The sequence below is a fragment of the Euprymna scolopes genome, chromosome 9 (assembly GCF_053919585.1).
Source record: "Euprymna scolopes isolate OS-2025 chromosome 9, ASM5391958v1, whole genome shotgun sequence".
In the NCBI taxonomy this organism is placed as follows: Eukaryota; Metazoa; Mollusca; class Cephalopoda; order Sepiida; family Sepiolidae; genus Euprymna; species Euprymna scolopes.
The window spans coordinates 136,302,917-136,329,217 of NC_136490.1; the positions used below are offsets into that span (position 1 = coordinate 136,302,917).

At 33.9% G+C, this 26,301-nt stretch overlaps 1 protein-coding gene across 6 annotated transcripts in view; it reads left to right on the forward strand.

The window, feature by feature from the left end:
* LOC145284860 (uncharacterized) overlaps positions 1–26,301 on the forward strand; it is a 172,066-nt gene that overhangs the window by 73,730 nt on the left and 72,035 nt on the right. For all 6 annotated transcript variants that reach the window (XM_080133860.1, XM_080133859.1, XM_080133861.1 and 3 more), the window contains 4 exons: positions 1,434–1,497; positions 7,710–8,936; positions 12,527–12,856; positions 20,897–21,016. In XM_080133860.1, the coding sequence (XP_079989986.1) occupies positions 1,434–1,497; positions 7,710–8,936; positions 12,527–12,856; positions 20,897–21,016 (1,741 nt within the window). The remainder of the gene's footprint in view (positions 1–1,433; positions 1,498–7,709; positions 8,937–12,526; positions 12,857–20,896; positions 21,017–26,301) is intronic.

Sequence of the window (26,301 nt, forward strand, 5' to 3'; positions counted from 1 at the left end):
ACTACATATCAATATATATATATATATATATATATATATATATATATATATATATATATATATATATACCATTCGGTACGGACCCGACCCAACCATGGAAGATGAGATAATAAATAAACGTGGATTTATAAGACCAAAAAATCCAACCTTGATCGCCCTTCGGGGCCCATGGTGCAGTGGATAGAGATGTTGAATCTCTATGGTTCCAGATGAACATTGTCTGAAGATAGCGGTTTCAATCCTACCCAAAGCCAGCCAGAGGCTTACTTGGCCAAATCGTGGTGAGACGGTAACAACTATGGATGGCAGTAATTGCTGAAAATGCAGTTAGGAGATTCGGAGTTTCTATCCTGTCGTGGTTACCACCTGATGATGAAGGCCAGAGGAATAGTTGGCCGAAACATCGTGAAACAACATTTAATAAAGATGAGGATAATAATCTGTAATAAATCAATTCGACTTTCCAACTCTTTTGACCAATTTATTACTCTGACTCTCCATTCAGTTATCACATTTACCGGAAATGAGAAAGGTCAACATTTGAATATGCCAACTAGATCCCCTACAATTACTATCAAAGATCCTCTCCCAATCCCAACACTCTGATCTTTCTTCTAAGCCTTATAGGTAAAAAACGATAAGTGTTCGATGGATAGATTCCAACTCACGAAACAACAATTCTTCCCTTTTTGTCAGAATATCGTTCATGGAATGTAAGAACTAAAGGACAAAATAAAGGAAGCATTCAAATGAACCAATAACATAAGTCGATACACCTTACAAATATTAAAAAAAAAAAATCATACTTTTATAATTACAGATGGTTCAAATAATCTATAATTTTTGTCCATCTCTCCTGAGCACTAATCCTGTCTAATAATCTCTGCAAGCATGTACTTATCCAAAGCAAACTTTTATAACTTTCACTTTATGGCTTGAGGTGGCTCCTCTCATAGAACACATAGCACCCCGGATGGACGTAGACCACACATAATGATCAGCAGTGGTCAAGACAGTTATGGGCAAACAATCCCGGCACCAGTGGTGAACACTAGATCTGTAAACCAGAGGTAGGTTCGATGTCGGTTTTCATGGTGTGTAACCATGTCTTCAGTTGGCCTCCCAGGCGCCTTTGCCAAACCTAGAATGGTTTTAGGGTAAGCGTTTTATGAAGGAACTCCTATGTTGCAGTGCACAGTGTGGCCAAACAAAGTCTCCTTTTTAAAAGCACTTGGTTAAGGGGGATGATCTGCAGGATCAGACTTTTATAGTTATGGAAGACTTAAATGACCTATTTTTCTATTTCTCTTTAATACTATCCCTGTCTAATTGGAGAGATGAAGGAAAATTATAGTTTCTTGTTTTTAATTTTTTTAACTTTCATTTTTTTATTTTTATTTTTTAATGTTCATTTTTAATTTTTATTTTTTTAGTGTCCCTGAAATCAGAACAGCTTCACCTGACAAGGATAAGAAATCAATCAAATCTACCAGTCAGGTAAGAAAGGGAAATATAGATTGGTGATCTTTTAAATGCACACATTTCAGGTGAAAGCATTATGTTACTTACATGTCATGTCAAAATTAGTATAAATTCCAAAATTTATGAAAAATGATCCAGTAGAAAAATAATTTCATGTAAAAATAGAATTATTGTATTTTATTGTATGTTTTAATGTGGAAGAACTGTGTGACTAATTCAGTATGACAAACTGACTTATCTCCCTTGACTTAAATTAAGAATCTGCCATTTTTAAAAAGAATGCAATTGTGGATGATTTTTTGTTCTACTGGATTATTTTATGTAACTTTCAGAATTTATATTAATTTTGACATTACACATCTGTTCTTCAGATGCGGCACTTCCATTTCTCGTTCTCTTTCAGTAGAGGAGAAATCCTTCATGACTAAGACAATTTTTATTTTTGTACCTTTTCTCCACGTTAAAAAATGACCCTGGTGTCTAACTCTGTCCCGTGGGGAGGCATTGTAAATAGGTACATAATAATGTTTTCATCTGAAATGCGTTGGTTCACCAATCTTTACAAGTACCGAAACAACTTCTGAATCTGTTAATGGCATGTTCCAGTAAGCACTGTCTGATATTTATTTTGTTTTTCCAATAATTTAATAACTTGGCAACACGATACTCCAAGCGTTTGGAAAGATATTCTCTTTCTCTCACACACACACAGTTATTATAACCTCTGGATTTATTTGAATACTAGCATGGATGCCCAGCGTTGCCCAGGTGTTTGGAGGTGTGTGTTGAGAACAAAAAAAAAAAGTGGTAGTAGGAAAGCAGGCTCGAACTCATACCATGAAGGAGGAAAAGAATGGAAAAAAACGTGACGTCTTTGCTGTTACGACCACCGCAAAACCGGAAGTGACATAGGTTTAAATTAAAGCTAGACAATTGAAAAGAGGGGATAAATTTCGAAAATATTGGCGAAAATAGCAACCCTCCCCTGTAGAAATGCAAACATACATACGTACATTTATATATTGGTAGCTATAATTTTCGACCCAAACCGATTAAAAGCTTGCCCTATCTCTGAATATCCTTTATGTAAAATTTCAAATGTTTAGACCAGAAATTGTCTGAATAATTTGATAGAGACCACAGAGGTCAATTTTTTTTTAACTTTGACCCCTATTATGACCCTTTAACATTTTTTGTTTTGTGCTCAAATCAAGTTATTAAGTTAGATCCATGTCCAAGGAACCTATATCTAAAATTTCAATTGTTTATACCCAAAATTAGTTGGGGAGTTTGGTAGAGTTCTCAAAGGTCAAATCGTTGAACTTTGACCCCTTAACAGCCAAATTTCTGGCTGAAAACGGATTACAAAGATTTTCCCAAATCTTAATGCCCTGTATATCAAATTTCGAGTCTGTAGACTGAAAGTTGACAGAGTTATTATGTAGGGAAATGTACACAGACAGACAGACACACATACACAGACAGACAAACAGACAGACACTTTCACTTTTATAGATATATAGATACTTACACAACGGAAAATTTATTTATTCATTGATTATAACCTCTGACTTTGTTAATTAACATTTTTGTTTGTTTGTTATACTGGTCAGCTATAAAAACAATCATAAAATGTAAATTCACGCAATTGACCTGATGATTTTACTTGGAAATAAAATACCAAAGTTTTAAGTAACTTACTTGCTATGTTTTCATGCTACTCACTGGTTAAGCTTTAGACTTCAGTCTCTGGGGTTCCAGTTTCGAATCTTGTTAGGTTTTAGCTATGCTTATAACTAATAAACTTATGAAACATGTGTCTGCATAACTATATGTATATATATATATATATATATATATATATATATATATATATATATATATATATGGGACAAAGAAAAGAAAGACCTATAGCAATATAAAAATATCAACGTTTCATCCCCATTTTTGAGGGATTTTTTCAGGATGATAAACTGATTAAGGAAAATTAAGTTAAAAACCGGATGAAATACTGTTAAAAACTCGCTCAATATATGTTACCATGACATAGGTTGACATATATTCGGCGGGTTTTTAATAGTATTTTGTATAGTTTTTTATTTATAACACCTTTTTCCAAACTTACGGTGTTAAAGAGGGTGTGAGACGCCATCTTGAATTTTCGAATACATTGGTAAACACTGTATGTTTTTCGAGCTGAATAAATATGTTACATTGAATAAAAACACAAAAAATATATCCAGTTAGGTAGAAAAGTAACTTATCTTGCCTTTAATAACATTTTTTGTTATATACTTGTTTTTTGACAACTTTTTCGAATCTATGTGTACAGTAATACATACCCGAAAATTTAATTAAAAACAAATAATCAGACTTAGCTTGTTATAATAGGTGTGAATTTATTTGCCCTGGTGTATCACACTCGTGTTATTTTTAGTCCGAAAATAAAGAAGAAGAAATCCATCCAGACTGGTCAAATGTTTTTGGCGATAAGTTGGGATGAAACGATAAATTAATTTTCTTTAGAAAATTCGTTCGGGTAAGAAGCGGCGTGAATAGACTCCTCGAATTTTTTTGTCTTTTTCTTGGAGCTCTCCGGAAACGGTGAATGTTCAATGTCACTGTCAAAATTAGTTCCGGGGTAGACGCTACAATTAAAATTTACTAATTTTTAAATAAAAAAGTAAAAAAAAAAAAAGTTAATAAAAAAATTGTTGCTTATGTGCGCATAAAAAACTTTTTTTTTTTTTAGCTTAGGTCCACCTTGGAATCACCATCCCCCCCCCCATCCCCCAACCTCCAAATCTTAAGAACAGCTTCCGGAATAAACATCACTTTTGGAGGGTGGGCTAATAAACACCATTGGGGGGGGGATGTTTTTAAAAAAAAGTCGATAAAAGTCGTCATTTAAAAATAAATTTAAAATCAAATGTTTGTAAAAGTGAGAAATTATTAATAAATGTTTAGTAACATTTTTCGGTGCTAATGCAGAGAGTGATCCGTGATCCGCGCTATTTTTTTAAATCGTGTTTTTTTTTATTCCAAAAAACTCAAAAAGCAAGCGACAAACTATTTTTTGGCCTCATATAATAAAGAAAAAATGTGTAAATTAAAAAATATGGAAGATAAACAAATGAATTATGTTTTTTTTTGTTTTATTTTTACTTACTAAACAGAAAATGAAATCTTTCGTCAATTCGTGGCTGTGAAATTAATCAAACCGGAAGTTCAGTTTTATCAACAGAATAGATTCGCAGTAACGGTTAAAAAAAAATATTTATTTAATTTAATATTTTAATTTTAATAATTCGCGAGGTAAATTTAATTTAAGAACATAAAAACATACCTCGACTCTAAAAATGGGTTGTCTGAAAATTTCAAATAAATTGGTAATGTAGAAATATGGTTTTATTCGTTTAGAACAAACCAACATTTACATTTTTATATATATAGATAATGATTGCTGCATCTTTCCAGATGATTACCATCACATTGAGTTCTCATCTCGTCACCCATGCCATCTTAAATGACTCTGCAGTCCCGCCGCAGATTTGCACATTTTGAAGCAGATGTGACATGCAAATTGGGGAATTTCCACTGAGTTGACTTCCTCTAAAGGCTGGAGAGTATTCCTCTGACAATCATATGTCTTCTCAAACCAGCATATTAAACAGATCGCTTGGTTCGGACTAATAGGCACAAAGTTGACCTGAACAAGAGTTTGTGAATTAAGGTGGTTGATGTAGCCAGCTTTTGACAGAACCACGGTGGAGCTTATATAGAAGATAAAGAATTAAAAAAAAAACGACAGCATAAAAATATATACTAATGCATGTAAATTTAATTGTTGATTCAATAGGGATATTACTACAATTAGAAGTGTAGGATAAGTATGCTTTTTATACTTAGGTATTTCGAATCCTTGTGCTTCTCATCAGAAGAGGAGAGATTGTGCTAGGTAACATATTAGAGCTGTGACGTCTGGCGATAACTGCATAAGGAACAAAATAATGGGGCATGAGAGGAAGAGGGTAAACATTGTAAATATGGAAGGAGGAAGATAGGAGAACTACAGTAATTAATGCGGAGTAGGAGGAAAATTGTGCATATCATATAGTGGATATAAGTGGTATATATGGCGCCCGGTTTTACCGGGTCAAAAATGCGCTTAAATATGATATTTTAATTTGTCTAGATTTCATATATATTATTATAGAGTCGTGATTTCAAAAGTAAAAAAAGAAGTATTTGGGTGCAATCAGCTAAAATCAAAACCGAAAACAAAACTGTAGCATTCAAAGCTGGTGATGTTACCACTATACCAACGTGACACACATATGAATTGATTAAAAATTAAAAATAAATTAAGATGAATGTATGAAATGCATAACGATTTTTTCAATTCTGACTCCTTTTTCACCCCATAAAACCTATTTTAACCAGCTAAAGACCCATAAAAGAATGGTCCATAAAAATGCAATCATTTGAGGCCTCTCTCTGTGACTTTAAGTTTCGGAAGAGACAGAGTTTGAAAATATGGAGGCAGACAGACAGACAGATATAGTGAGTTTTATAAATAAGATTTTGCTCCTCCCTCTTCATTAGCTCCTTACTAGATTCATCCTAAGCAGCTATGTATATATATACATATATAAAATGAAAATTACAATTGAATTTACCAAAATGATCCAAGATGGTAAAATTAAAGTAAATTATAAATATTAAAGAATTAATATTTATAAAATTATCTCAGCCAGATATAAAAGCTCGATAATACCAAATAGGAAATAGAGCTTATAATATGAGCAAACAGTTAATGAAATATGTTAAAAAACACTTTGAAATGAGTTAAAAACATATTTAATCTGAAAAGGAAACACTAGATAAATGGATAGTCCTTAATCCGCGGAGTTTCGAAGAAACACTCTCCTTCTCATCAGAGGGTAGGAATTAGCAAAATGCGGGATCGGATTTTGCATGCAGAAGTATTTGATGAAACAACAAATAAGTCAAAGATCTTACTTGAAAAAAAAATAAGTTAAGCAGAGGAAGATCTTTGACTTATTTGTTGTTTCATCAAATACTTCTACATGCAAAATCCGATCCCGCATTTTGCTAATTCCTACCCTCTGATGAGAAGGAGAGTATTTCTTCGAAGCTCCGCGGATTAAGGACTATCCATTTATCTAGTGTTTCCTTTTCAGATTAAATATGTTTTTAACTCATTTCAAAGTTTTTTTTAACATATTTCATTAACTGTTTGCTCATATATATATATATATATATATATATATATATATATATATATATATTATATAGTGTTCTTTATTGACGATTATTTGCTTCACTCTCTCTCACCCCACCTCTTCCTCCATCCTAAATCCTCATATTCTCTCTTTTTTTTTATTTTACTTCAGTCGAAGTTCTCAGAAATCAAGGGACCCACAACCAGGGGCTAACACTTGAAGTCTATGAGATACATAGATATTCGAATGTTCCATTAACGTTCTTTATCTCTCAAACACTGAGTTACTAAAGAAATTGAGAACATAGTTTTCCTCTCCCCAATTAACCATTTTTATACATTGTAGTATATCTTTCATGTTGGTCTCTTGATCTTACTGGATTCCAGGACAAGAATTCATCTAGTCTGGTGGAGTATCCAGCTTCGTGCTATTACTTGAGGTAATATCACTTGGAGAAGGTGCACCATTCCTCGGAAAAGCTGTGGGGTAGCCGTAGTGAGGAGATCTTATTTGGGCTGCGAATACTATGTGATTTTGAATATTTGGTCAGAGTTTACTTCTATGGACAAAGTATCCTCATACCAGATTGTTCTGGCAAACCCCTGTACAGAGAGACCCTAGACACTCGAGGACAGTGTCTAGTAGGCATTCAAGTTCTCTAGTATACATATTTTTGTGCTTAGCAAAACCAGATCTCACTTTGAAAAAGTCCCCCCTTTCAAGACCCATCACAAGCATCTATACATATAGTATCCTGTACTGACTAATCCCTCTTCATTATTTTCCTTATCCTCTCTCTCGTCTTATCCTTTGCTCCATCCCAACTCCTCATATTCTCTCTCTATATTTTTGTGTCTATCAATCAAAACCAGATCCCACTTTGTAAAAGTTTTCGATTAATAAAGACAAAATATCAGTCATTTAATTTGCCATCTGCTGGATATTTATTTTTATGCTTAAAAATTTTTTTTTTTTCTACAGATAATTTCTCATAGTCAGCCAAGTGGACCAAAAGTGTCTCGATCATCCAAACTCTGTGATATGAAGCAATCTTCGTACAGTCAGGATTCTGGTCTAACACATCTGACCAATCTAAAACAACTTGCTCATTCACCTAGAAAATTAGATAATGTATCAGAAAGACCATTGCTAACAGATCAGGCCATCCAGGATCCCTCAAACAATTTGCTGATTAGTAAAAACCTGACATCTCCTGTAGATAGTCAGAATGCTGGAATAAATCCTGCAGAACTAATTGCAATTCCTCTTGGGCCAGTCACAACTTTCCAAAATGTTGGATCTCCATCTAAACATCAAGATTCTTTGAACCAGCCTGTCATGTTTTTATCTCAAGAAAGAAATCTTCATGTCAAAAAGGAAGAAGCGGTTTCAACCAGTCAACCATCACTATCGACTCTGAAGAGAAAATATCCTGAAGGATTTCATCAATTCAAACAAGGTATTAGTAAAAACGTCAGTGAAGAAACCTTACCATACTCTTCACCTGCAAACATAGAATCTCAAGAATTAAAGCCGTCTGAAAGTCAGGAGCTAAGTCCTTTGAAGCATCTCTCTCCTAATTCTGAAAACCAAGATTTGGGAAATGATTCTCTTAAAGACAAAGACGTTTCAGAAAAAACTGCTTCCCCTGAAAAGATGGAAGTAGATTTTGCTGCCATCCAACTTCCCAGTAAACCAAACGTCTGTTATCTTAAAGAATCGCAGCATTCCCAAGGGAGCAGTACGATAATGCTAAGCCAGAACCATCAATTTGAAATCTATACATCCCAAGCAGAGGCATCCAAAAAAGTAAGCGAAAATTCAAAGGAAGTTTCTAATTCTTCAGTTCTAGCAAACCCTAAGTTTGAACATTCTAAAATGATTACGACAGATGAAAAAAGCCTTATTAAGATTAAACCCAAGGACCGAAGAATATCGGAAATATCTGCAACTTCATCGGCTTTATACCCCAGCCAAACAAGTGCCAGCCAACACAGACAGGCCTCGGTAGAAACAGTACAACCCCACCAGCATACAGCTGCGTCAAGTGTTGCTAGATATAATGTCATTGATTCAAGGAAAGCTAAAAGTAAAACTGAGCCACCACCCTCTGTGGCTGGTCCCAGCAATGACCCTTATTTATTTATCAGCTCTCAACCGAAGATTATACAAACAGATGAATCAAAAAAGAAACAACGCAGGTCAAAGGTAAAGTGTTTTTTTTTTTTTAATTCATTGTTTTATGTTACATTTATAGTTTTGTTTGTGTATTACAACATAAAAAAGCAGGAAATAAAAACTCCAATTAACACAACACAAACTATGAATATTTAAGATTTGAATAACTTTTATCATCAACAAAAGACTAGATTGAATGTGCATGTTCAAAAAAAGTTAATTTTCATATGTCATCACCTTGCAAAATAATACAAGGTAAGACTTGGTTTTTATTTCTCCTTACCGGCTCCCACAGACACATTGATTGTTAAATTTTATTTTTATCATGCCCCACTTCCATTGGCTAATTACTTTTTATTATTTTTCTTTTTTTGACTGGATAGGTGCATCGAGCCTATGCATAGTGACACGTTTATGTACTTTGTCTGTGACAGCCGATGAGTGAACATCCTGTTTCTTCATGAATCCCAACATATTTTATGCTTTATGTAGTCTAGTAGATGAATCGTTTTTTATATGGATTGTTGCGATTGAATTATTGTACATATTTGAAGATATATAGTAGTCATAGTGGAATTGTATTTGTATATGTACTGTTGTAGTTGAATTTTATTTGTTGACAAATTGTTGTACATATCTGCAGACGTGCTGTTGTATTTGAATCATATTTGTAGATTCACTTGTAGTTGAATTGTATTTTTGAACAAACTGTTGAAGTTGAATTTTGTTTCTAGATGAATAGCAATAGTTGAATCAGTTTTGTAGATGCATTGTTGTACTTTAATCATGTTTGTAGATAAATTATCAGAATTGAATCACATTTGTAGACATACCGATATACTTGTATTTGTACACAAATTGTCATAGTTGTATCGTATTTGTGCATGTACTGTTGTAGTTGAATTTTCTTTTATAGATGAATTGGCATTGTTGAATTATATTTGTAGATGTATTATTGTAATTTTAGGCAAACTGTCACAATTAGAAAAGTTCCAAAAGAGCTTCAAATCTAATACGTCTTGTAAGCTCTAACCTATATCCCATCATATGTTATAATCGCGTTGACACACCGGTTCTTGTCATATCACCGAAGTTAAGCAACATTCAGCCTGGTTAGCACCAAATGGGTGACCATTTGGGAATTCTAGGTGCTGTATGTGCTCTCCACTTATCTCAGCATTTGTTTCCAGTTGTCCAGAACATACTATACACTTACCACTGGTATTTAACAATTTCGACTCAGGAGAGGGGTGGTTGGAGGTTGCGTACCTCCTGCCACAAAAATTTCATGCGCAGGCACCCCTACGGTGGGTATCCATAATTTGTCAAAGACTGAAGGAGCCTCTCTATCCCATCACCCTGTGCCTGTTTTACAAATATTTTAATGCAATGTGCTTTGATGAACTCATTACATTTGTTACAACCTTAACGTATATACTCCTGATAAAGCCGTTTAACAAAAAGATCCCACTTCTTCACTGTAGAGATCCCTAGATGCCAGATATATTTCTATTCTAATTGTTTCTTTCCTCGTACTGTTAGACTTTGGAAATCCCTCCTTGCTTCTTGTTTTCCTGTCTATACTAACATACAGAAGTTTAAATGTAATGGGTGATTCTATATTATAATAACAAAAAAATATTGAATTTCAAGTGAAACAAATGGTATATATGTAAGTGTCATATCTCAAATAGTAACATATCCAAAAATTACGAAAAACAATGAAGTAGAAAAATAATTATTAATGAAAACAATTGTGAAATCACCATTACGCTTATTACAAAAAGACATAAGTTGACAGGGGAAATAATTAAGTCCTGTTTACATTACGTGATAAACGTAATTCAAGATGTCAGACAAATTTTATTCCTCTATATAAACTTTATCGAAAATAGTTTTTCATTAATAATTAGCCTGGGTGCAAAAAAAAAAAGTGGTAGAAGGCAGACAGGCTTGAATCTGTACTGTGAAGGAGGAAAAGAAAGTGAAAAAAAAAACATGACGTGTTTGCTGTTGCGTCCATTACCAAACTGGAAGTGACGTAGGTTTAAATTAAGGCTAGACAATCGAAAAGAAGGAATGACTTTCAAAAATATTGGCAAAAAAAGCGACATCACCCTATAAAAAGTGTCCCGTTGAGGGTGAAAAAATGAATGTTTTTGGCCAGTTTTTCAATATTTGTCGTCCAAAGGGTCTAGCTTCAAAATGATACCGATCTCGTGAAAATCCGTTGCCTCTGTCAAAAGTTTTAGGCAGACATACAAACATACATACATATATTTAAACAGATAGGTGAGATTTATATTATAGACTAGCGGGGGTATCCGGCGTTGCCCGGGTGTTTGTAGGTGTGTGTGGTGTTAAATAAAAAATAACCCGGGGGGGGGGGGGATCGAACCCGAAGCCCTGAGGCGAAGTTTAAAAAATAAAATCAGCCAGCCAGAATGAGTTAGTGAAAGATGTTTGAATTTATTTAAGAACTAAATTGACAGGTGCGCGACCGGAAGTCGTCGAGCGTTACGACGACAACGACGACGTAGGTTTGTTTGTTATAAGCGAAGTAAAAAAAGAAAACAACGTTAACACTTAAGTGGGAAAAAAACACAAAAAAAACTAACGTAAGGAAAACGAACGATGAAAACAGAAAAACGAACATGTGAAAAATGGCTTAAATAAGCCTGTTTCGATATTAAAATTTAAAAAATCGGTGGGTAACCGGGTGTTTTTGGGTGTCACTAAGAATTAAGCGAAGTAAAAAAAAAAAAAAAAAAAAAGCAGAAAAACGAACATTACATGAAAAATGGCTTAAATGACACTAGTTCAATATTTAAATTTAAAAAATCGAAAAAAAAAACCATCTCACACCACGATTCGAACCCAAAACTTTTAGATAATGAACCAAGGCCTTAACCAACTGAGCTAAAGCGATGTACATGAAATTTGTTCGGTTTTTCAACTATTTAAAGTAAATCAGGTCACGACGTCATCTGACGCATGCGTAGAATCGGTCATTGTCACGAGAGGACCGTTTCTGTTGACACCCCCCCCCCTCCCCATGTCGAAAATTGTCGATTTCAGGGTGAAAAAGTTAATGTTTTTGGCCAATTTTTCGAAAGATGGAGCTTCGATGTGATACCGAGTTTGTGAATTTTCGTCGCGTCTGTCGAAAGTTTTTAGCAGACATCCAAACATACACACAAACATACATACATACATACATACATACATACATAGATTTTCGCTTTTATATATATAGATTATTTTTCTACTTTATTGTTTTCCATAATTTTTGGATATCTTACTATTTGTGACATGACAATTACATAGGTGCCATTTATTTTTCTTTAAATTCAATATTTTTTTTTTATAATATAGAAACACCATATAATCTGAACAGACATCTCACTGCTCAACTCCTTAGCGTCTCCTGTTAAACATAAGACCAAATAATAGCCCTTTACATTCCAAGTGGCAATATTCCCTTTGTACTGTCATTAAATTCTATTCTTTCTAATCAAGGAATTTTCTTCAAATGATCAGGGAATGTATGTTTTTGGAATTTGGTATGTGTATTTAATTTAATAAAAAAAATTTCTCTTGAATTTTTTTATTTTTTATAGGTTTTCTCCAAAGTTTCACAAAAGCGGACTCAGAAAAAAACGATAGGAAAAAAGAAAAGTACTTTAAGCAGCCTGAGTCGAACCATTCGTAAAGACTATAAAAGTCCTGTCCATCGTATCCGATTTGAGCCTCTGAGGAAAAGGTCTTCCACCCTGAAGCTCTTGAAAGATGACCCTATATTCCTAAAGGTTCCGTCTTATAAAGATATTGAAACACTCTTCCCCAAGAAGGACAGTCAAACGGAACAGATTAAATCATCTTGTTCTAGTGATAGCAGCACTCAACCATCTAACAACAAAACCTTTCAAAAACAACAAGCCCTCTTCACGGTAAAGTACATATATGGTTTTACTATAAATGTAAAGTAGTTGTCTAGAATCACTCCTTTATTAAAAAACTTAATTAAAAAATATCTGTATAATGCGCATATCCTTGATGGAAAGAAAATATCGTATTCCAAAAATCATGAAAATTGATCAAATAGTTTTTTTTTAATAAGAAAATCAAATTTTATGGCTAACCGAGTAGTGACTAACTTACATGCTATTTTAAAAAACAAAATCTAAAAAAAAAAAAAGTGAAAGGGAGATAACTCAACATAATTCAAACTTACAAAAACTGTTGTACAAATTTCATTAATCTTTTCTTTCTTTTTTTTTTTTTCACAATGGAGTCACCATTTATCAAAGCCCGGAAGCCACTCGAGGATAAGGGTTAATGAGTGTACAGTAGTCAATGGGAACATTGTCATAGAAATCGTTAGTAGTAATCGTTAATAGTGGAAATTTGTTAACTTGGATTACTTAAGGGGATGGCTCATCAAGAACTTGTTCATGGACTTGAAGACAACCATATTGTAATCAGTTGGAAAGCAGGAAAACGGAACAGAGTTCCACAGATGTACAGTTCTAAGAAAGAAGTTTTGTTCATGGAATCTATGTTTAGGTTTAGGCACAGATAAAGAGTGGTGGAAATTATTAATAGTGGTTTCAACTAGACAATTGTTTTCTGTAGGCTGTTTTTGAACCCAATCAACGACGGGTACTTTTGCTAGTATATATATATATTTTTTTTTTTTCACTTATTTTACAGAGTTTCTCTGTCCTTTTTTAATCCATTTTTCATCTTGTCCTTTGTTACTCCTTCTCATTTGCTAAATAAACAAAATGGCCACAAGATGATTTTTCCCCTGTAAAAAAAAAACTTTTTTAATCCATTTTTCATCTTGTCCTTTGTCACTCCTTCTCATTTGCTAAATAAACAAAATGGCCACAAGATGATTTTTCCCCTGTAAAAAAAAAACTGCTTGATCAAATTAAGTAATTCTTTTTTTTTTTTTATATGAAAACTTTATTCCATAACAAATATGTAAAATATAATTTCTTTTTAATATTTTAATTTTTTAATGTCTTCATTAAACTAATCAAGTACCACACCAAAAACTAATTGCTTATAAGATTATTGTTAGGATATATGTATGTATGTGAATATTAGGTTCTTGTTTACATTGATGATCTTTTAAACCAACGCATTTCAGGTGAAAACATTATCATGTACTTAAATGTCATTGCGAAATTAGTATACATTTCCAAAATTATGGAAAGTAATTCAATAGATGTGTTAGGAGTATTTTAAATAAAATAAAAAATGCCACAATTACATTCCCAGATACTGTGTTTAAAGATGGTGTACTGTTTATTTAAGTCAATTTTAGTGAAGAGTTATCTCCCTTGTTTGTCATACTGAATTAGTCACACAACTCTTCCACATTTTGATAAAACTCAATAATTTGATAAATTCTATTTTTACTTGTAATTATTTTTCTACAGGATCGTTTTTTGTAATACTTGGAATTTATACTAATTTTGTCATAATATGTAAGTACGTAATAATGTTTTCACCTGAAATGCTTTGGTTTAAAAGATTGCCAATGTAGCAAGCATTGGCTATTATACTAAATGTGAGTTAATCAGTGTTTGTTTTGAAACAAAAAATAAAGTGATAATGAAAAGAAAAGGGATTAAGAATTATGGGGTGGTGGAGCTTTGCCCAGGTGTAAAATATGCTTAAATATGATATTTCAATTTGTCTAGATTTCGTATTTTAAAAGTAAAAAAAAAAGTATTTAGGTGCCATCAGCAAGAATCGAAACAGAAACTAGCATTCAAAACTGATGAGGTTAATACTGTACCAACGTGACACGCATATGAACTGATTAAAAATTAAAAATAAACTAAGATGAATGCACAAAATATTTAACAATTTTTTCAATTTTGACCCATTTTTGACCCCTTAAAAACAATTTTAACCGGCTAAAGACTCATAAAAGAACAATCTGTAAAAAAAAATCCAATCATTTGAGGCTCCTAGCACCCCTCTATGACTTTTAGTTTTGTAGGAGATAGAGTTTGAAAATATGGAGACAGAAAGACAGACATAGCTGTTTATATATTAAATTTAAAAAGATATAACTTTTTTTGCTTCATGCTTTTTCAAGAAAAATGAAAAAATAAAAATTATATCTAAAAAAATATCAAAAGAAATCTAAAAACCAATGTTTTACTTTATATTATTTTAAAGAAAATCCAAATAATAAAAGATAAATCTAAAAAAATGTCAAAAGAAATCTTAAATAAAAAAAACTTTTTCTTCATGTTTTTTCAAGGGAAATAAAAAAACAACATAATCTAAAAAAAAAATTTCAAAAGAAATTAAAAAAAAACAAACCTTTTTTGTCATTTTTTTTCAAGGAAAATCTAAAAAAAATATTTAAAAAAATCATTAAAATTAAGTAATTAAAAGAAATCTTTTTCCAAAAGATGTTTTGTTTTCTTTTATTTAATATCTCTGAAAAAAATAATTTCATATGGACATATCGCCTAAGAGATGAAAATGTTGGTTAACAGTTTAGTTTAAATTTCCATTAGATTTTTCAGTTCAATAGTGTGGTAATATACAGGCATTTTTAAACAAACACCTTCAAAGATAAATCAACTGATTTATAAATAAGAAGACAGCTCAATTCGGATGAGCAAGATCGAAATCAGTTTTATGATAGCTACAATTTCCTATTAAAATTGCTAGAAACCATAAAAAAAGTATTTTCTATATTTAAAAAAAGAACTTGATCAATTTACATAATTTTTGGAATACGGCATCTTTGTTCTTAAAGATTTTTCTGCAATTTAGTTGTTTTAAAGTAGGTTTAATCTATATTATTAGCGATACCCATGGACGTTAAAACGCTTTGGATAATCACAGATTTCAAGGGGGTTCTGCTAAAATCGTCATATTTTAAAAACCAAAGTACTTTAAGTTTTCAAAATACCATCGTTTTGTTCAGAAATGAATATACTTTCAAATGAATTAATAAATAATAACATACATTATATAATTTTAGAGTTTTAAGCAAATAAAGTAATAAAAATGTTAACATCATAAAACAGCATTTTCGGTAAGATTTTGTAACAACCTCCCCTGATTTATAAATGTCCGTATCGTGTTTGTAGTAAGAATTTTTTTATGAAATTTGGAAACTAGCCAGAAGGAATGTTAATTTTAATAGTTTCGGCTGTCCAAAATATATTTAAGTACTCATTTTTTTGTTGTGTTAAAATAAAGATTTCAACATACCGAGTTTGGAAAATTTTGAAAAAAATTTTCTTTGGACACCCACTTTTAAATAAAACAATCTTTTTACTATGTTTATCCATTGAAAGAATAATAGTATATTGTTTTGTCTTGTGGTATGTAGCAATTTAAAAACATGATATCGGAAAAAAAAATCGTTTTTAGCTTGAATGTAGTATTAGTAATAATAGCAGCAGCAGCAGCAATGGCCTGGTGTAAACAGACGTTTTTTTTTTTTGTTGTTAATTTTTATTCCAGATCGATTTTTTTTTTTAATTGAAATTCTGGTTACAAAAAAAATTTCTTACATGTTTAATTAGAGCAATTTTGTTATCAACCATATAAATATTAAAAAAAAATTGGATAGTCAAATTTAAAAAATATTGTGTTTCACTTTAAACAACAGAAGATGTGAAATATGATTTTTTTTTTTTTTTTTTGCTTCACGTGTACGAGCGGTACCAATCCTTTATATTTTTTTCAATTTTCGTCTCATGTTTTTAGCAGATTATTATTGAATGGAAACTTTTCTACCCGATTATAGAAAAAAAAAATGCAAAATCGATATTTAAATATTTGTCGAAGAAGGAACAAAAACAGGAGAAAAAGACATTAAATGTAATGAAAAATAAAAATAAAATTCATTCATTTTCAACTTTGGCAAAAAGCTTTTTTGGTACTTCTACAGTTTATTGCTGGAAATGGAGATGCCTTTTTTTCGGGAACCTGTCATTAAAATCAGAGGGAGAAATCAGTATTTTAAACTATGAGCGAAGTAGGAAATAAATAACAAAAAAATTACAAAAGTATTTTATTAAAATTTTCTTTTCTTAAAGAGACTTTTCAATAAATGTTTTTACAATTATATTTTGATACATGTTTATACAAGAAATGTTTTGCTTTTCAAATGCACTCACCCAGTTTAAATAATTATGAATATGTCATTTTCATTTTCTGTTTTTAATAATAAAAATATATATGTATACGTTTCATGAAAAACTTTCCCTTTTCTCCATTTTAAGCAATAAACTGGAGAAGTACCTTTTTTTTTTTTTTTTTTTTTTTTTAATCTTTAAATAGGTGGAAGAAAAAATACTTTGTACTACCAAAGATCACGTTTTCTGAATAAGATTTATTTTTGACTGTTTGTTGTAATTCTTGTAAAGTTTCACAATAGATGTCAAACACTCTTAACAAAAAAAAAAAAACTCGCTTAATCTTATGTTTAACCTTAGGTACAAGTAGCAAGCCTCCTCCTAAAATCTTAGCCCTAACAATAACCCTAAGTCCAAGGGGCAGAGCTCCTCACCAAATAAAATTCCTCTGTAAGCTACATAAGCGTCAAAAAGAAAACTTTTCCTTAAAAAAAAATGCACATGATTAATCTCCCATAAAAAATAAATTGGTTAACTGTCCTAAAACGCTAGAATGGTTTTGAAATAGTGAATTATTTTACATTAAATTTATGTGAAATCAACCGTCACTCTAAATTCTAAAACAATTTCCCTTAGCCCTATTATTAACCCAAAGTCAGAGTGGCAGTCTCCCCACCTCTTCATAATTGCACAAGACCCTCATAAAACCACACATAATCACCTTTTAGAAAACAAAAAAACAAAAAACTCCCAGGATTTATCTATCATAGAAAAAAATAGGTTAACTCCCCCAAAACGCTGGATTAGTTTAAGATGGGAAATCATTTACATTAAATTCCAAAATAATTTTTGTTTATCTTTCATTAAAGTTTTTCAAAGTGTTCTTACGTAATTGTCTACAAAGGTAGAATCACATATTTTGGAGAGGTGGTCAGATGGGTGAGGGGGGGGTTTACAAAAGGTATTAATCGACATTAATATCAAAGAAATATTGCAGTATATTCATTTTTAAACAGTCCTAGATTTAGATTTCAGTTATTTGTGCATAAAATGCATTACAATTCAGCTTTGAGTTCTCAAACTTCTTTTCTTTTAATGGATACATGGCATTTTTAACGAATTGCAGCATATTTATGTGCATTTACTGTAGATTATTTGGAAACTATTAATTTCTGGAGATTTTCAGTAGCATATTGTGATTCCTTGCACAGAAATACACTTACATAGCAAATTTCATTGCTTAATCTTGTGTTTTAACAAAGATATAGCATTTTTACTGAAAAAGTAGTGTAAAAAATGTGACGAAACGCATATGGTCTTAAAGAGGGAAAAATATCCAAACGTGTGAGGCACAAAAATAGTCATAACTTCTTAAATTTTAATTGGATTTTAAAAATGTAAGAAGATTCTTTCTTAGCTCATCAAGTTCTTTCTATCTATCATTATTGAAGTATTTTAATTTTAATTTTTTCATGTGTATTGCTAATAATATAAAGGGCAAAAATCTGTTTAAATGTGTGTATGTATGTTTGTATGTCTTGTAAAAACTTTCGACAGTGGTGACGGATTTTCACAAGATTGGTATCATTTAAATTAGGTTTAATTTTAAATAAGCACCGAAAATCTTGTGAGCAGTAGTTCATTGAGATGTTAATTAGACAATTTTTAAAGTCTCCTTTCCAAGTGAAACACGTGACTTACATGTGATAATGTTCCTATTTACTTGCTCATAACGAGGGTAGGGTTTGACACAAGGTCAGTTTTTAAGGGGGGGGGTCCAGCTCCCCAAAAAGAGGTACTCTGGATAGGAACAAAAATAAAAATTGTCTCAGTCATGAAAGATTTCCCTTCCACTGACTGAGGACAGAAAAGGCGAAGTGCAGCATGAAAACAGATACTACACTGTGATCTTGACCTGAAGAATAATGTTATAAGAAAGATATTAGCATCTTTTTTTTTTTTTTTTTTAACGGATTTTTACGTTTCATTTTTTTTTTTATCATCTGGAATATTTTGTTGTATTTTTATTTTGTTGTTTGTTTTTCTTCCTCTGGGTACTGATTGTAATCAAAAATAGGGCCAACACTTTAGAAATGTCCGTGTTTTAATGAAGTGGGATTTATTGTTATTTCATGTCTTTATAGCTTGTCGAGTTTCAGTGAGGATATTTCCAACACCACCACTACCATTACTACTGCTATGTTTTATTTTTGTTGTTATTTTTAAAATTTTTGTTGTTATTAAAAAAAAACTTTTTTTTTATTATTGCATTCCGTTGTACCTGTTCGTCTTCTTTATTTTCCTACCGTCTTGTTATTCTATTTTTAGAATATCGTTACACATTTGAATATCAAAATTCTTTTTAAGAAAGATAAAAATGATATATGCTTTGGTTTTTCTTTAAAATAATCATTTATTTACCTCAAAGATATAATCAGATAAGATTTCAGCCTAGTAGCTCTTTATCTAGCAACATTTTTTGGTTAGTCATTTCTAAGGACAAAAAATGATTAAGAAATAAAAGCTGCATGATGAAGGCCTGTTAAGACGAAAGATTGCTTTATTCTGTCTGAGGTAAATAAATGATTATTTAAAAAAAAAAACATATATCATTTTTACCTTTGTTAAAAAAAATTTAATATTCAAATGCGTAACAATATAAAAAAAAGGGTCAATATCTTTCTTTTAATTTAGTAATCTAAAAAATTCACTATGTCTGTTTGTCCGTCTGTCTCCATTTTTTCAAAGTGCATCTCCTCCGAGACGCAAGGTCGCAGAGTGACGTGAGGCAGGTCAAATGATTGCATTTTTCATGAACCGTTCTTTTATGAGTTTTTAGCCGGTAAAAATTGCTGCTATGGGATGAAAATTAAAAAAAATTGGAACTTGGCAGGCGTAAGTTGACTTAAAGTATTCTTGTATGTATATGCAAATATATAATTACATCTTAAAGTCAATTCATTTTTAACTATTTCTTATCCATCTATGATAGCTCAAACAGTAACGACTAAGATAGGGGCGCTAAGTGTTTTGGTTTCAATTCTAGCTGATGGCACCCAAGTCATATTTTATTTTTTACTTTTAAAATCACTACGATATATTAAGTACAATATACTAATGTATACGAAATCCGCATGAATTAAAATATATTTAAACATTTTATTACTGGGCAATGCCAGGTGCCCAGCTAGTGTCTAATAATAATAATAATAATAATAATAATAATAATAATAATTTAATTCAATATATCTTTTACTTACTTGCACTTGTTACTGTATTCATCTTGGAGCGGTTGGGCTGGTTCCATCCAGTGAATTTTCCACGTCCCAAACAAATGCTGACCAAGCACAACAGTCTGCTGGACTAACATATACAAGAGTTAGTCAATCATAGTTTCAGTGACAAACCCCATAGAGGCGAGAACCAAGGATCAACTCAGTATCATGTTTCAGTGTTCTGAGCCATGTTTTCAGTTGACCTCTGCATTGTCTTTTCCGACCTTGAGGAGGGGCTAGTTTAATGACTTTGTGGATGAAATCATTTGGGTAAATTTTGATGAATTTAATATTTTTTTTAGCTGGTTTTAAGAATATTGTGATTTAAAAATAACATTTTCTTTTGATTTCCCTATTAAAATTTGAAATATAGTCTCTCTGAGTCTTTTTTTTTTTTTTTTAAATATATTCTCTCTCTTTTTCTTTTTAAATATATTTATTCTTAAATAGTTTTTTTAATATATTTCTTCTTTTTCTCTTTTTAAAATATATTCTCTCTCTTTTTTTTTTTAAAAAAAAATATATTCCTTCTTTTTCTCTTTTAAAAATTTATTCTCTCTTTTTTAAAATATATGTTCTCTCTCTATAGAATCTCCAGAATGTTCTACAAAGGAAGATTGTGGAAGAAACAGTCGTGCAGCTTGTTTATCGGAAAACCACTATTGAGACGGTGAAAAACTCTAAAGTAGTTGACAGTAGGACGATTGTGGTGAGTATACAAATTTGAGAGTTTTAAAGAAATGCTAACCCTAACCCTACCAGCATCTTTTTTGTTTTTCTAATTGTAGAGGCCAGAAAGGAGTTATCTCCCTTTCGCTCAGACTTTGCATAAGTGGAGTTATCCCCCTTATAAAAGGACAGGCGAATCGCCATTATGTGTTTACATTCGTTCACGGCGACACGCTGTCGGATTGGAAAACAAGCTTGCTTAACGCAAACCTTACACTAATCTATAAAATCATGTTGCTTGGATTTTAAAAGTTATACCTAAATAACATTTAACCTAAAAAAAATTAAACTTTATTCTGCCTTGCGATGGTAAAATTGCAATATATTTCCCAATTCCTATTCAATTATCGATTTCTGTTCTAAATTCTCACTTCTGATAAAATTTTGAATTCTGATTCTAAAATCATCTTATTATCCCAAAAAAGTAGAATTAATTTTTTTTTTCTTTTGTGGGTTGGGGGTATTCAGCAGAAAATACTCATCTACTTTGAAATGTATTTTATTTTTAATTTAAAAACTGCTTAATGTTTTCTCTTTAAAAGATTACATGTTTTGTCACCATTAATAAGGGCATAAGAAGAGAGAGAGAGAGAAAAAAACGGAGAACAGAGAGGGAGGGAGGAGTGTTGCGAATTTAGACAGTCGGAAATACAGTTGACCAGCACCTGTCCAACTTTGTCTTGAACTGATCCAGTGTTGGTGCGGTGACAACCTCAAGCAGCAGTCTATTCCAGGGAGCCGAAATGTGGATGGAAATTGGGGCTTTTTGCCGGTTCAGACGAAATCTCTGATGAAACAGCTTCAGGTTGTGTCCTCTAAGTCCCCGTTCGGGTGCCAGGGTGAAGTTCAGTATCATTATCTATAAATTTTAGTTTTCTGTAGTATCCTGTATCTCTACAAGGTCACCATTCGCCCATGTATGGAATACTGTTGTCACATTTGGGATGGTACATCTGCTACTAGTCTCTCGCTTCTGGATAGGGTTCAAAAGAGAGTCGCCAACCTGATAGGTCCTAAACTGTCATCAAAGCTTCAACCTCTGTCACAAAATGTTGCATCCCCCTGCCTGTTCTACAAATATTTTAATTGTGAATGCTCCGAACTACAAGCCCTTGTACCCCTTCAACGAAAATACCCCCGACAAACCCGACAAGCAGCAAAATTCCACCCTTATACAGTAGATATCCCTAGATGTAAGAAAGCCTTCTACTCAAATAGTTTCTTCCCCCAGAACCGCTAGACTTTGGAACTCCCTTTCGGGTTCCTGCTTTCCCAACTGTACTGACATGCAGAAGTTCAAATGTAATGTGAAGACATCTCGCTGCTCAACCCCCTACATAGTATCCCTGCAACTTATGTCTCCAATAGTAATGGCACTGTACCTTATTTGGGGTGAAAATGGAATAAAAAAAAATAACAAGCCTCCCCTCCAAAACTACTCCTACTACATGCCCATAAATAACTTTGAAGAGTGTAACTATTCATTAGATATATAACCTCTACAAACTAACCCTGTAACATTAACAAACAAGCCTCCCCACAAAACCGTTTCCACTGCATGCCCCTAAATCTCTTTAAGGAGTGTAACTATTCATTGATAAATAACCTTTACAAGCTAACCCTGTAACACCAACTAACCACGCGGGGTCGCAGAAATACCTGGAGTAGAACCCAGGCGCGGAGCAAACCCTCTCAGGGCTGATGGACCCAGTAGATCTTCCCAGATCACCGTCTAGGAAAAGGAAAACTCTGAAACTAAACCAAAGGGGAGGGAGGCCTCTCCCGTCTTGGACGACAACCTTCCTAGAGCTGGTGACTCAAACAAATTACCGGTCTGCAAACCTAAATTGCTTAAGGAGTAGATAGGCCCTGTCTATCGCCGGCTTCCATACTCCTTCTTTGCCTATTAGTCAGGCGCAGAGACACTATCACAGGTGAATCAACAAAACACTTAGTGGTAGATCTTGTTTCTTGTCTAGGGCATTGAATGCTGTTCCCCCACTCCCGACACATTCCACCCTTCATAACTGGGCACTTGGGAGTGCTTGAGTACCACGCATGCCTGTGCAATTAGATTGGGGTGATCTTCTTCTGATGGGCTGAGGGTACCGGATTGACAGTTCCTGGCTGCTGTTTCCGACTGGTAGTACAGGTGCCCTAACTCTTTGGTAGCGCTTAGAGCGGCTGCTCCATCAATAGTTGTATAATATCGGGTTGTTTGTAGTGCCATGTCGCACATGGAAAGGGACCCTGCACTCATCCCCGATGGGCTTTCCCGAGGCCACAGTCCTAGTTGAAGAAAGGTCAGCCAATTGGTCTACTTGTGTTGCATGTCTGATACCCTGCATAACCTCTTGTTCAGCTCCCCCTCACCTTACTGAAACTCTTTAAAAACATGATGACACTAAAATCTAAAAATAAGCTTAAACCAGGCCTAGGGACAAACAAATTCAACTTGCCTCCTCCCTTGAGGCTTGCATTCACTAACATCCGTGGGCTTAGAACTAATTTAGCTGATGTTGAAGCATTTCTCCTAACAAATACCCCGGATATCTTAGCACTAAGCGAGACTAACCTACACTCCTCCATCCCCTCTAACTACTTTAACATGCCTGGCTATCTCCCACTCTGCCGTAAGGACTCTGACAGACATATGCACGAACTTGGAGTCTACATTCGTAATACCCTCCCCCTGACTAGAGAAACAAACCTAGAAACAGACGATCAAGCCTTTATGTGCTTTAGACTAAACACACAACGCAACATTAGCTACTTTTATTTTCTCTACCGCTCTCCCTCGACCCAGGACTGCACCATAATAAACAAAGTCTCCGACAGTATAGACACAGCATTCTCCCTTGACAATAGCACCCAAGTCCATGTATTTGGCGATTTTAATGTTCACCAGAAAAACTGGCTTGGATTCTCTACTCACACAGATGCAGCGGGCAGCACAACACATAGTTTTGCTATATCTCACTCCCTATCACAAATGGTTACGTTTCCAACCCGTTTCCCTGACCAGCAAGAATAACAAGCATCACTTCTAGATCTAGTTTCTGACTACAGTTCCCGAGGATTGTACAACAAATGCTAACAGCCCACTCGGGAACGCTGACCATGCAGTGATAATGGTAGAAATCGCCCTAAATTCTAGACCCAAAACTGAAGAGCCAGTGCTCAAAACAACGAGATATTTTAAAAAGGCTGACTGGGAAGCCATCAGAGATCTTATCAGAGATGTCCCATGCGGAAATATTTTTTCTCTTCCTGCCGAACAGTGCGCAAATGAGACCACTGAATGGTTCAAAACAGCAATGGAAGCACATGTTCCCGTGCAGAAATTTTATAGCAAGCCCCACTCTCCCCAATGGTTTACTTCGACTTGCGCAACTGCCATTGCTCAAAGGCAGCATGCATACCGCAGATTTAACCGACATAAGTCCAGTTCAAACAAACAGAAGTACATAGAAGCGAGAAATAACGTTAAGAAAGAAATAGTGACAGCTAAGAGAGAATTTACTGAAACCACTAAAAAACGCATCGAAGCACAAAAATTAGGAAATCGTGACTTCTGGAAAATCTACAACAGTATAGTAAATAATGGACAATCAACAATTCCCCCACTAACCAACAATCACGAGGTTGTTTGCTCAGCAACCGACAAAGCTAATATGCTTGCCAGCCGGTTTGCCTCGAACTCCATACTGGACCCTACCAACCACCCCCTGCCTGACTTTCCTTTGCAGACAGACGCCACGCTAGACGATCTAAAAATCACCCCTGCTCAGGTACATGCTATCATAAAAAATCTTGACACTTCCAAAGCATGCGGACCTGATCTCATCCCAGCTGTGCTATTAAAAAGGTGCTCAGCCGAAGTAACTCCAGTTCTCTCCAAACTCTTCAACAAATGCCTTAATGAATCATGCTTTCCGGGCTGTTGAAAAACCGCTTCTGTGGTACCAATATTCAAGAATTCTGGCGAAAGAACTGACCCATCAAATTATCGCCCCATTAGCCTCCTCCCACTTTTCGGCAAAATATTTGAGACCATAATTAACCATGCTCTAGTCCGGCACCTTACAGACGCTAAACTTCTGACTGACCAACAATATGGATTTAAACAAGCCCGTTCCACAGCTGACATTCTCACTGTAATCTCTGAACGTATATACCATTCACTAGATAAAGCGGGGGAGGGCAGAGCGGTAGCTCTAGATATATCTAAGGCTTTAGACAGGGTATGGCACAAGGGTCTCCTCAGGAAAATTAAATCATACGGTATCACTGGTAGTGTACTTAGCATAATTGAATCCTTCTTAGACAAGAGAAAAATCCAGGTTGTCCTCGACGGTCGAACATCTAAACAGTGTGATATAAATGCGGGAGTGCCTCAGGGGTCTATTCTTGGACCTCTATTGTTCCTGATATTTATTAATGACCTCCCTGACAAAATTGCCTCTGAGATGGGTATATATGCTGATGACACTACACTCTATAAAAGGCATGACAGGAAAACAAATGAACACATATCTAAAGAAATGGCAAAAACACTAGAGGATGACCTCCAATCTGTAATGGAATGGGGACATAAATGGATGGTCACATTCAATGCTGCCAAAACCAAACTGGTTTCCTTCAATAACTACAAGAAACCTTCTCTGCCACCAATAGCAATGGCCAGTGACTCCCTGTCTGAGAGTACATCTTTCAAACTGCTTGGCCTAACGTTCACAGGAAACATGAGCTGGAACAATTATATTGAAAACATTGCCAGGGCCGCTGCAAAAAAGGTAGGCTCTCTCTACCGTGCTAGAAAACTACTGACACCTGAAAGTATCCTGTATCTCTATAAGGCCACCATTCGCCCATGTATGGAGTATTGTTGTCACATCTGGGCTTGTGCGTCTACTACTAGTCTCTCGCTCCTAGACAAGGTTCAAAAAAGAGTCGCCAATCTGATAGGCCCTGAACTGGCATCTAAGCTTCAGCCTCTGTCCCATCGACGAAACGTTGTATCCCTCTGCTTGTTCTACAAGTATTTTAATGGTGAGTGCTCTGACGAACTGCAGACACTTGTGCCCCCACGTCGCAGACACCCTCGACAAACCCGACAGGCAGCTAAATCCCACCCCCACACAGTAGAGATCCCTAGATGCAAAAGATCCTTCTACTTCAGTAGTTTCTTCCCCAGAACCGCTAGACTCTGGAATTCCATTCCAGGATCATGCTTCCCTTACTGTACTGACATGCAGAAGTTCA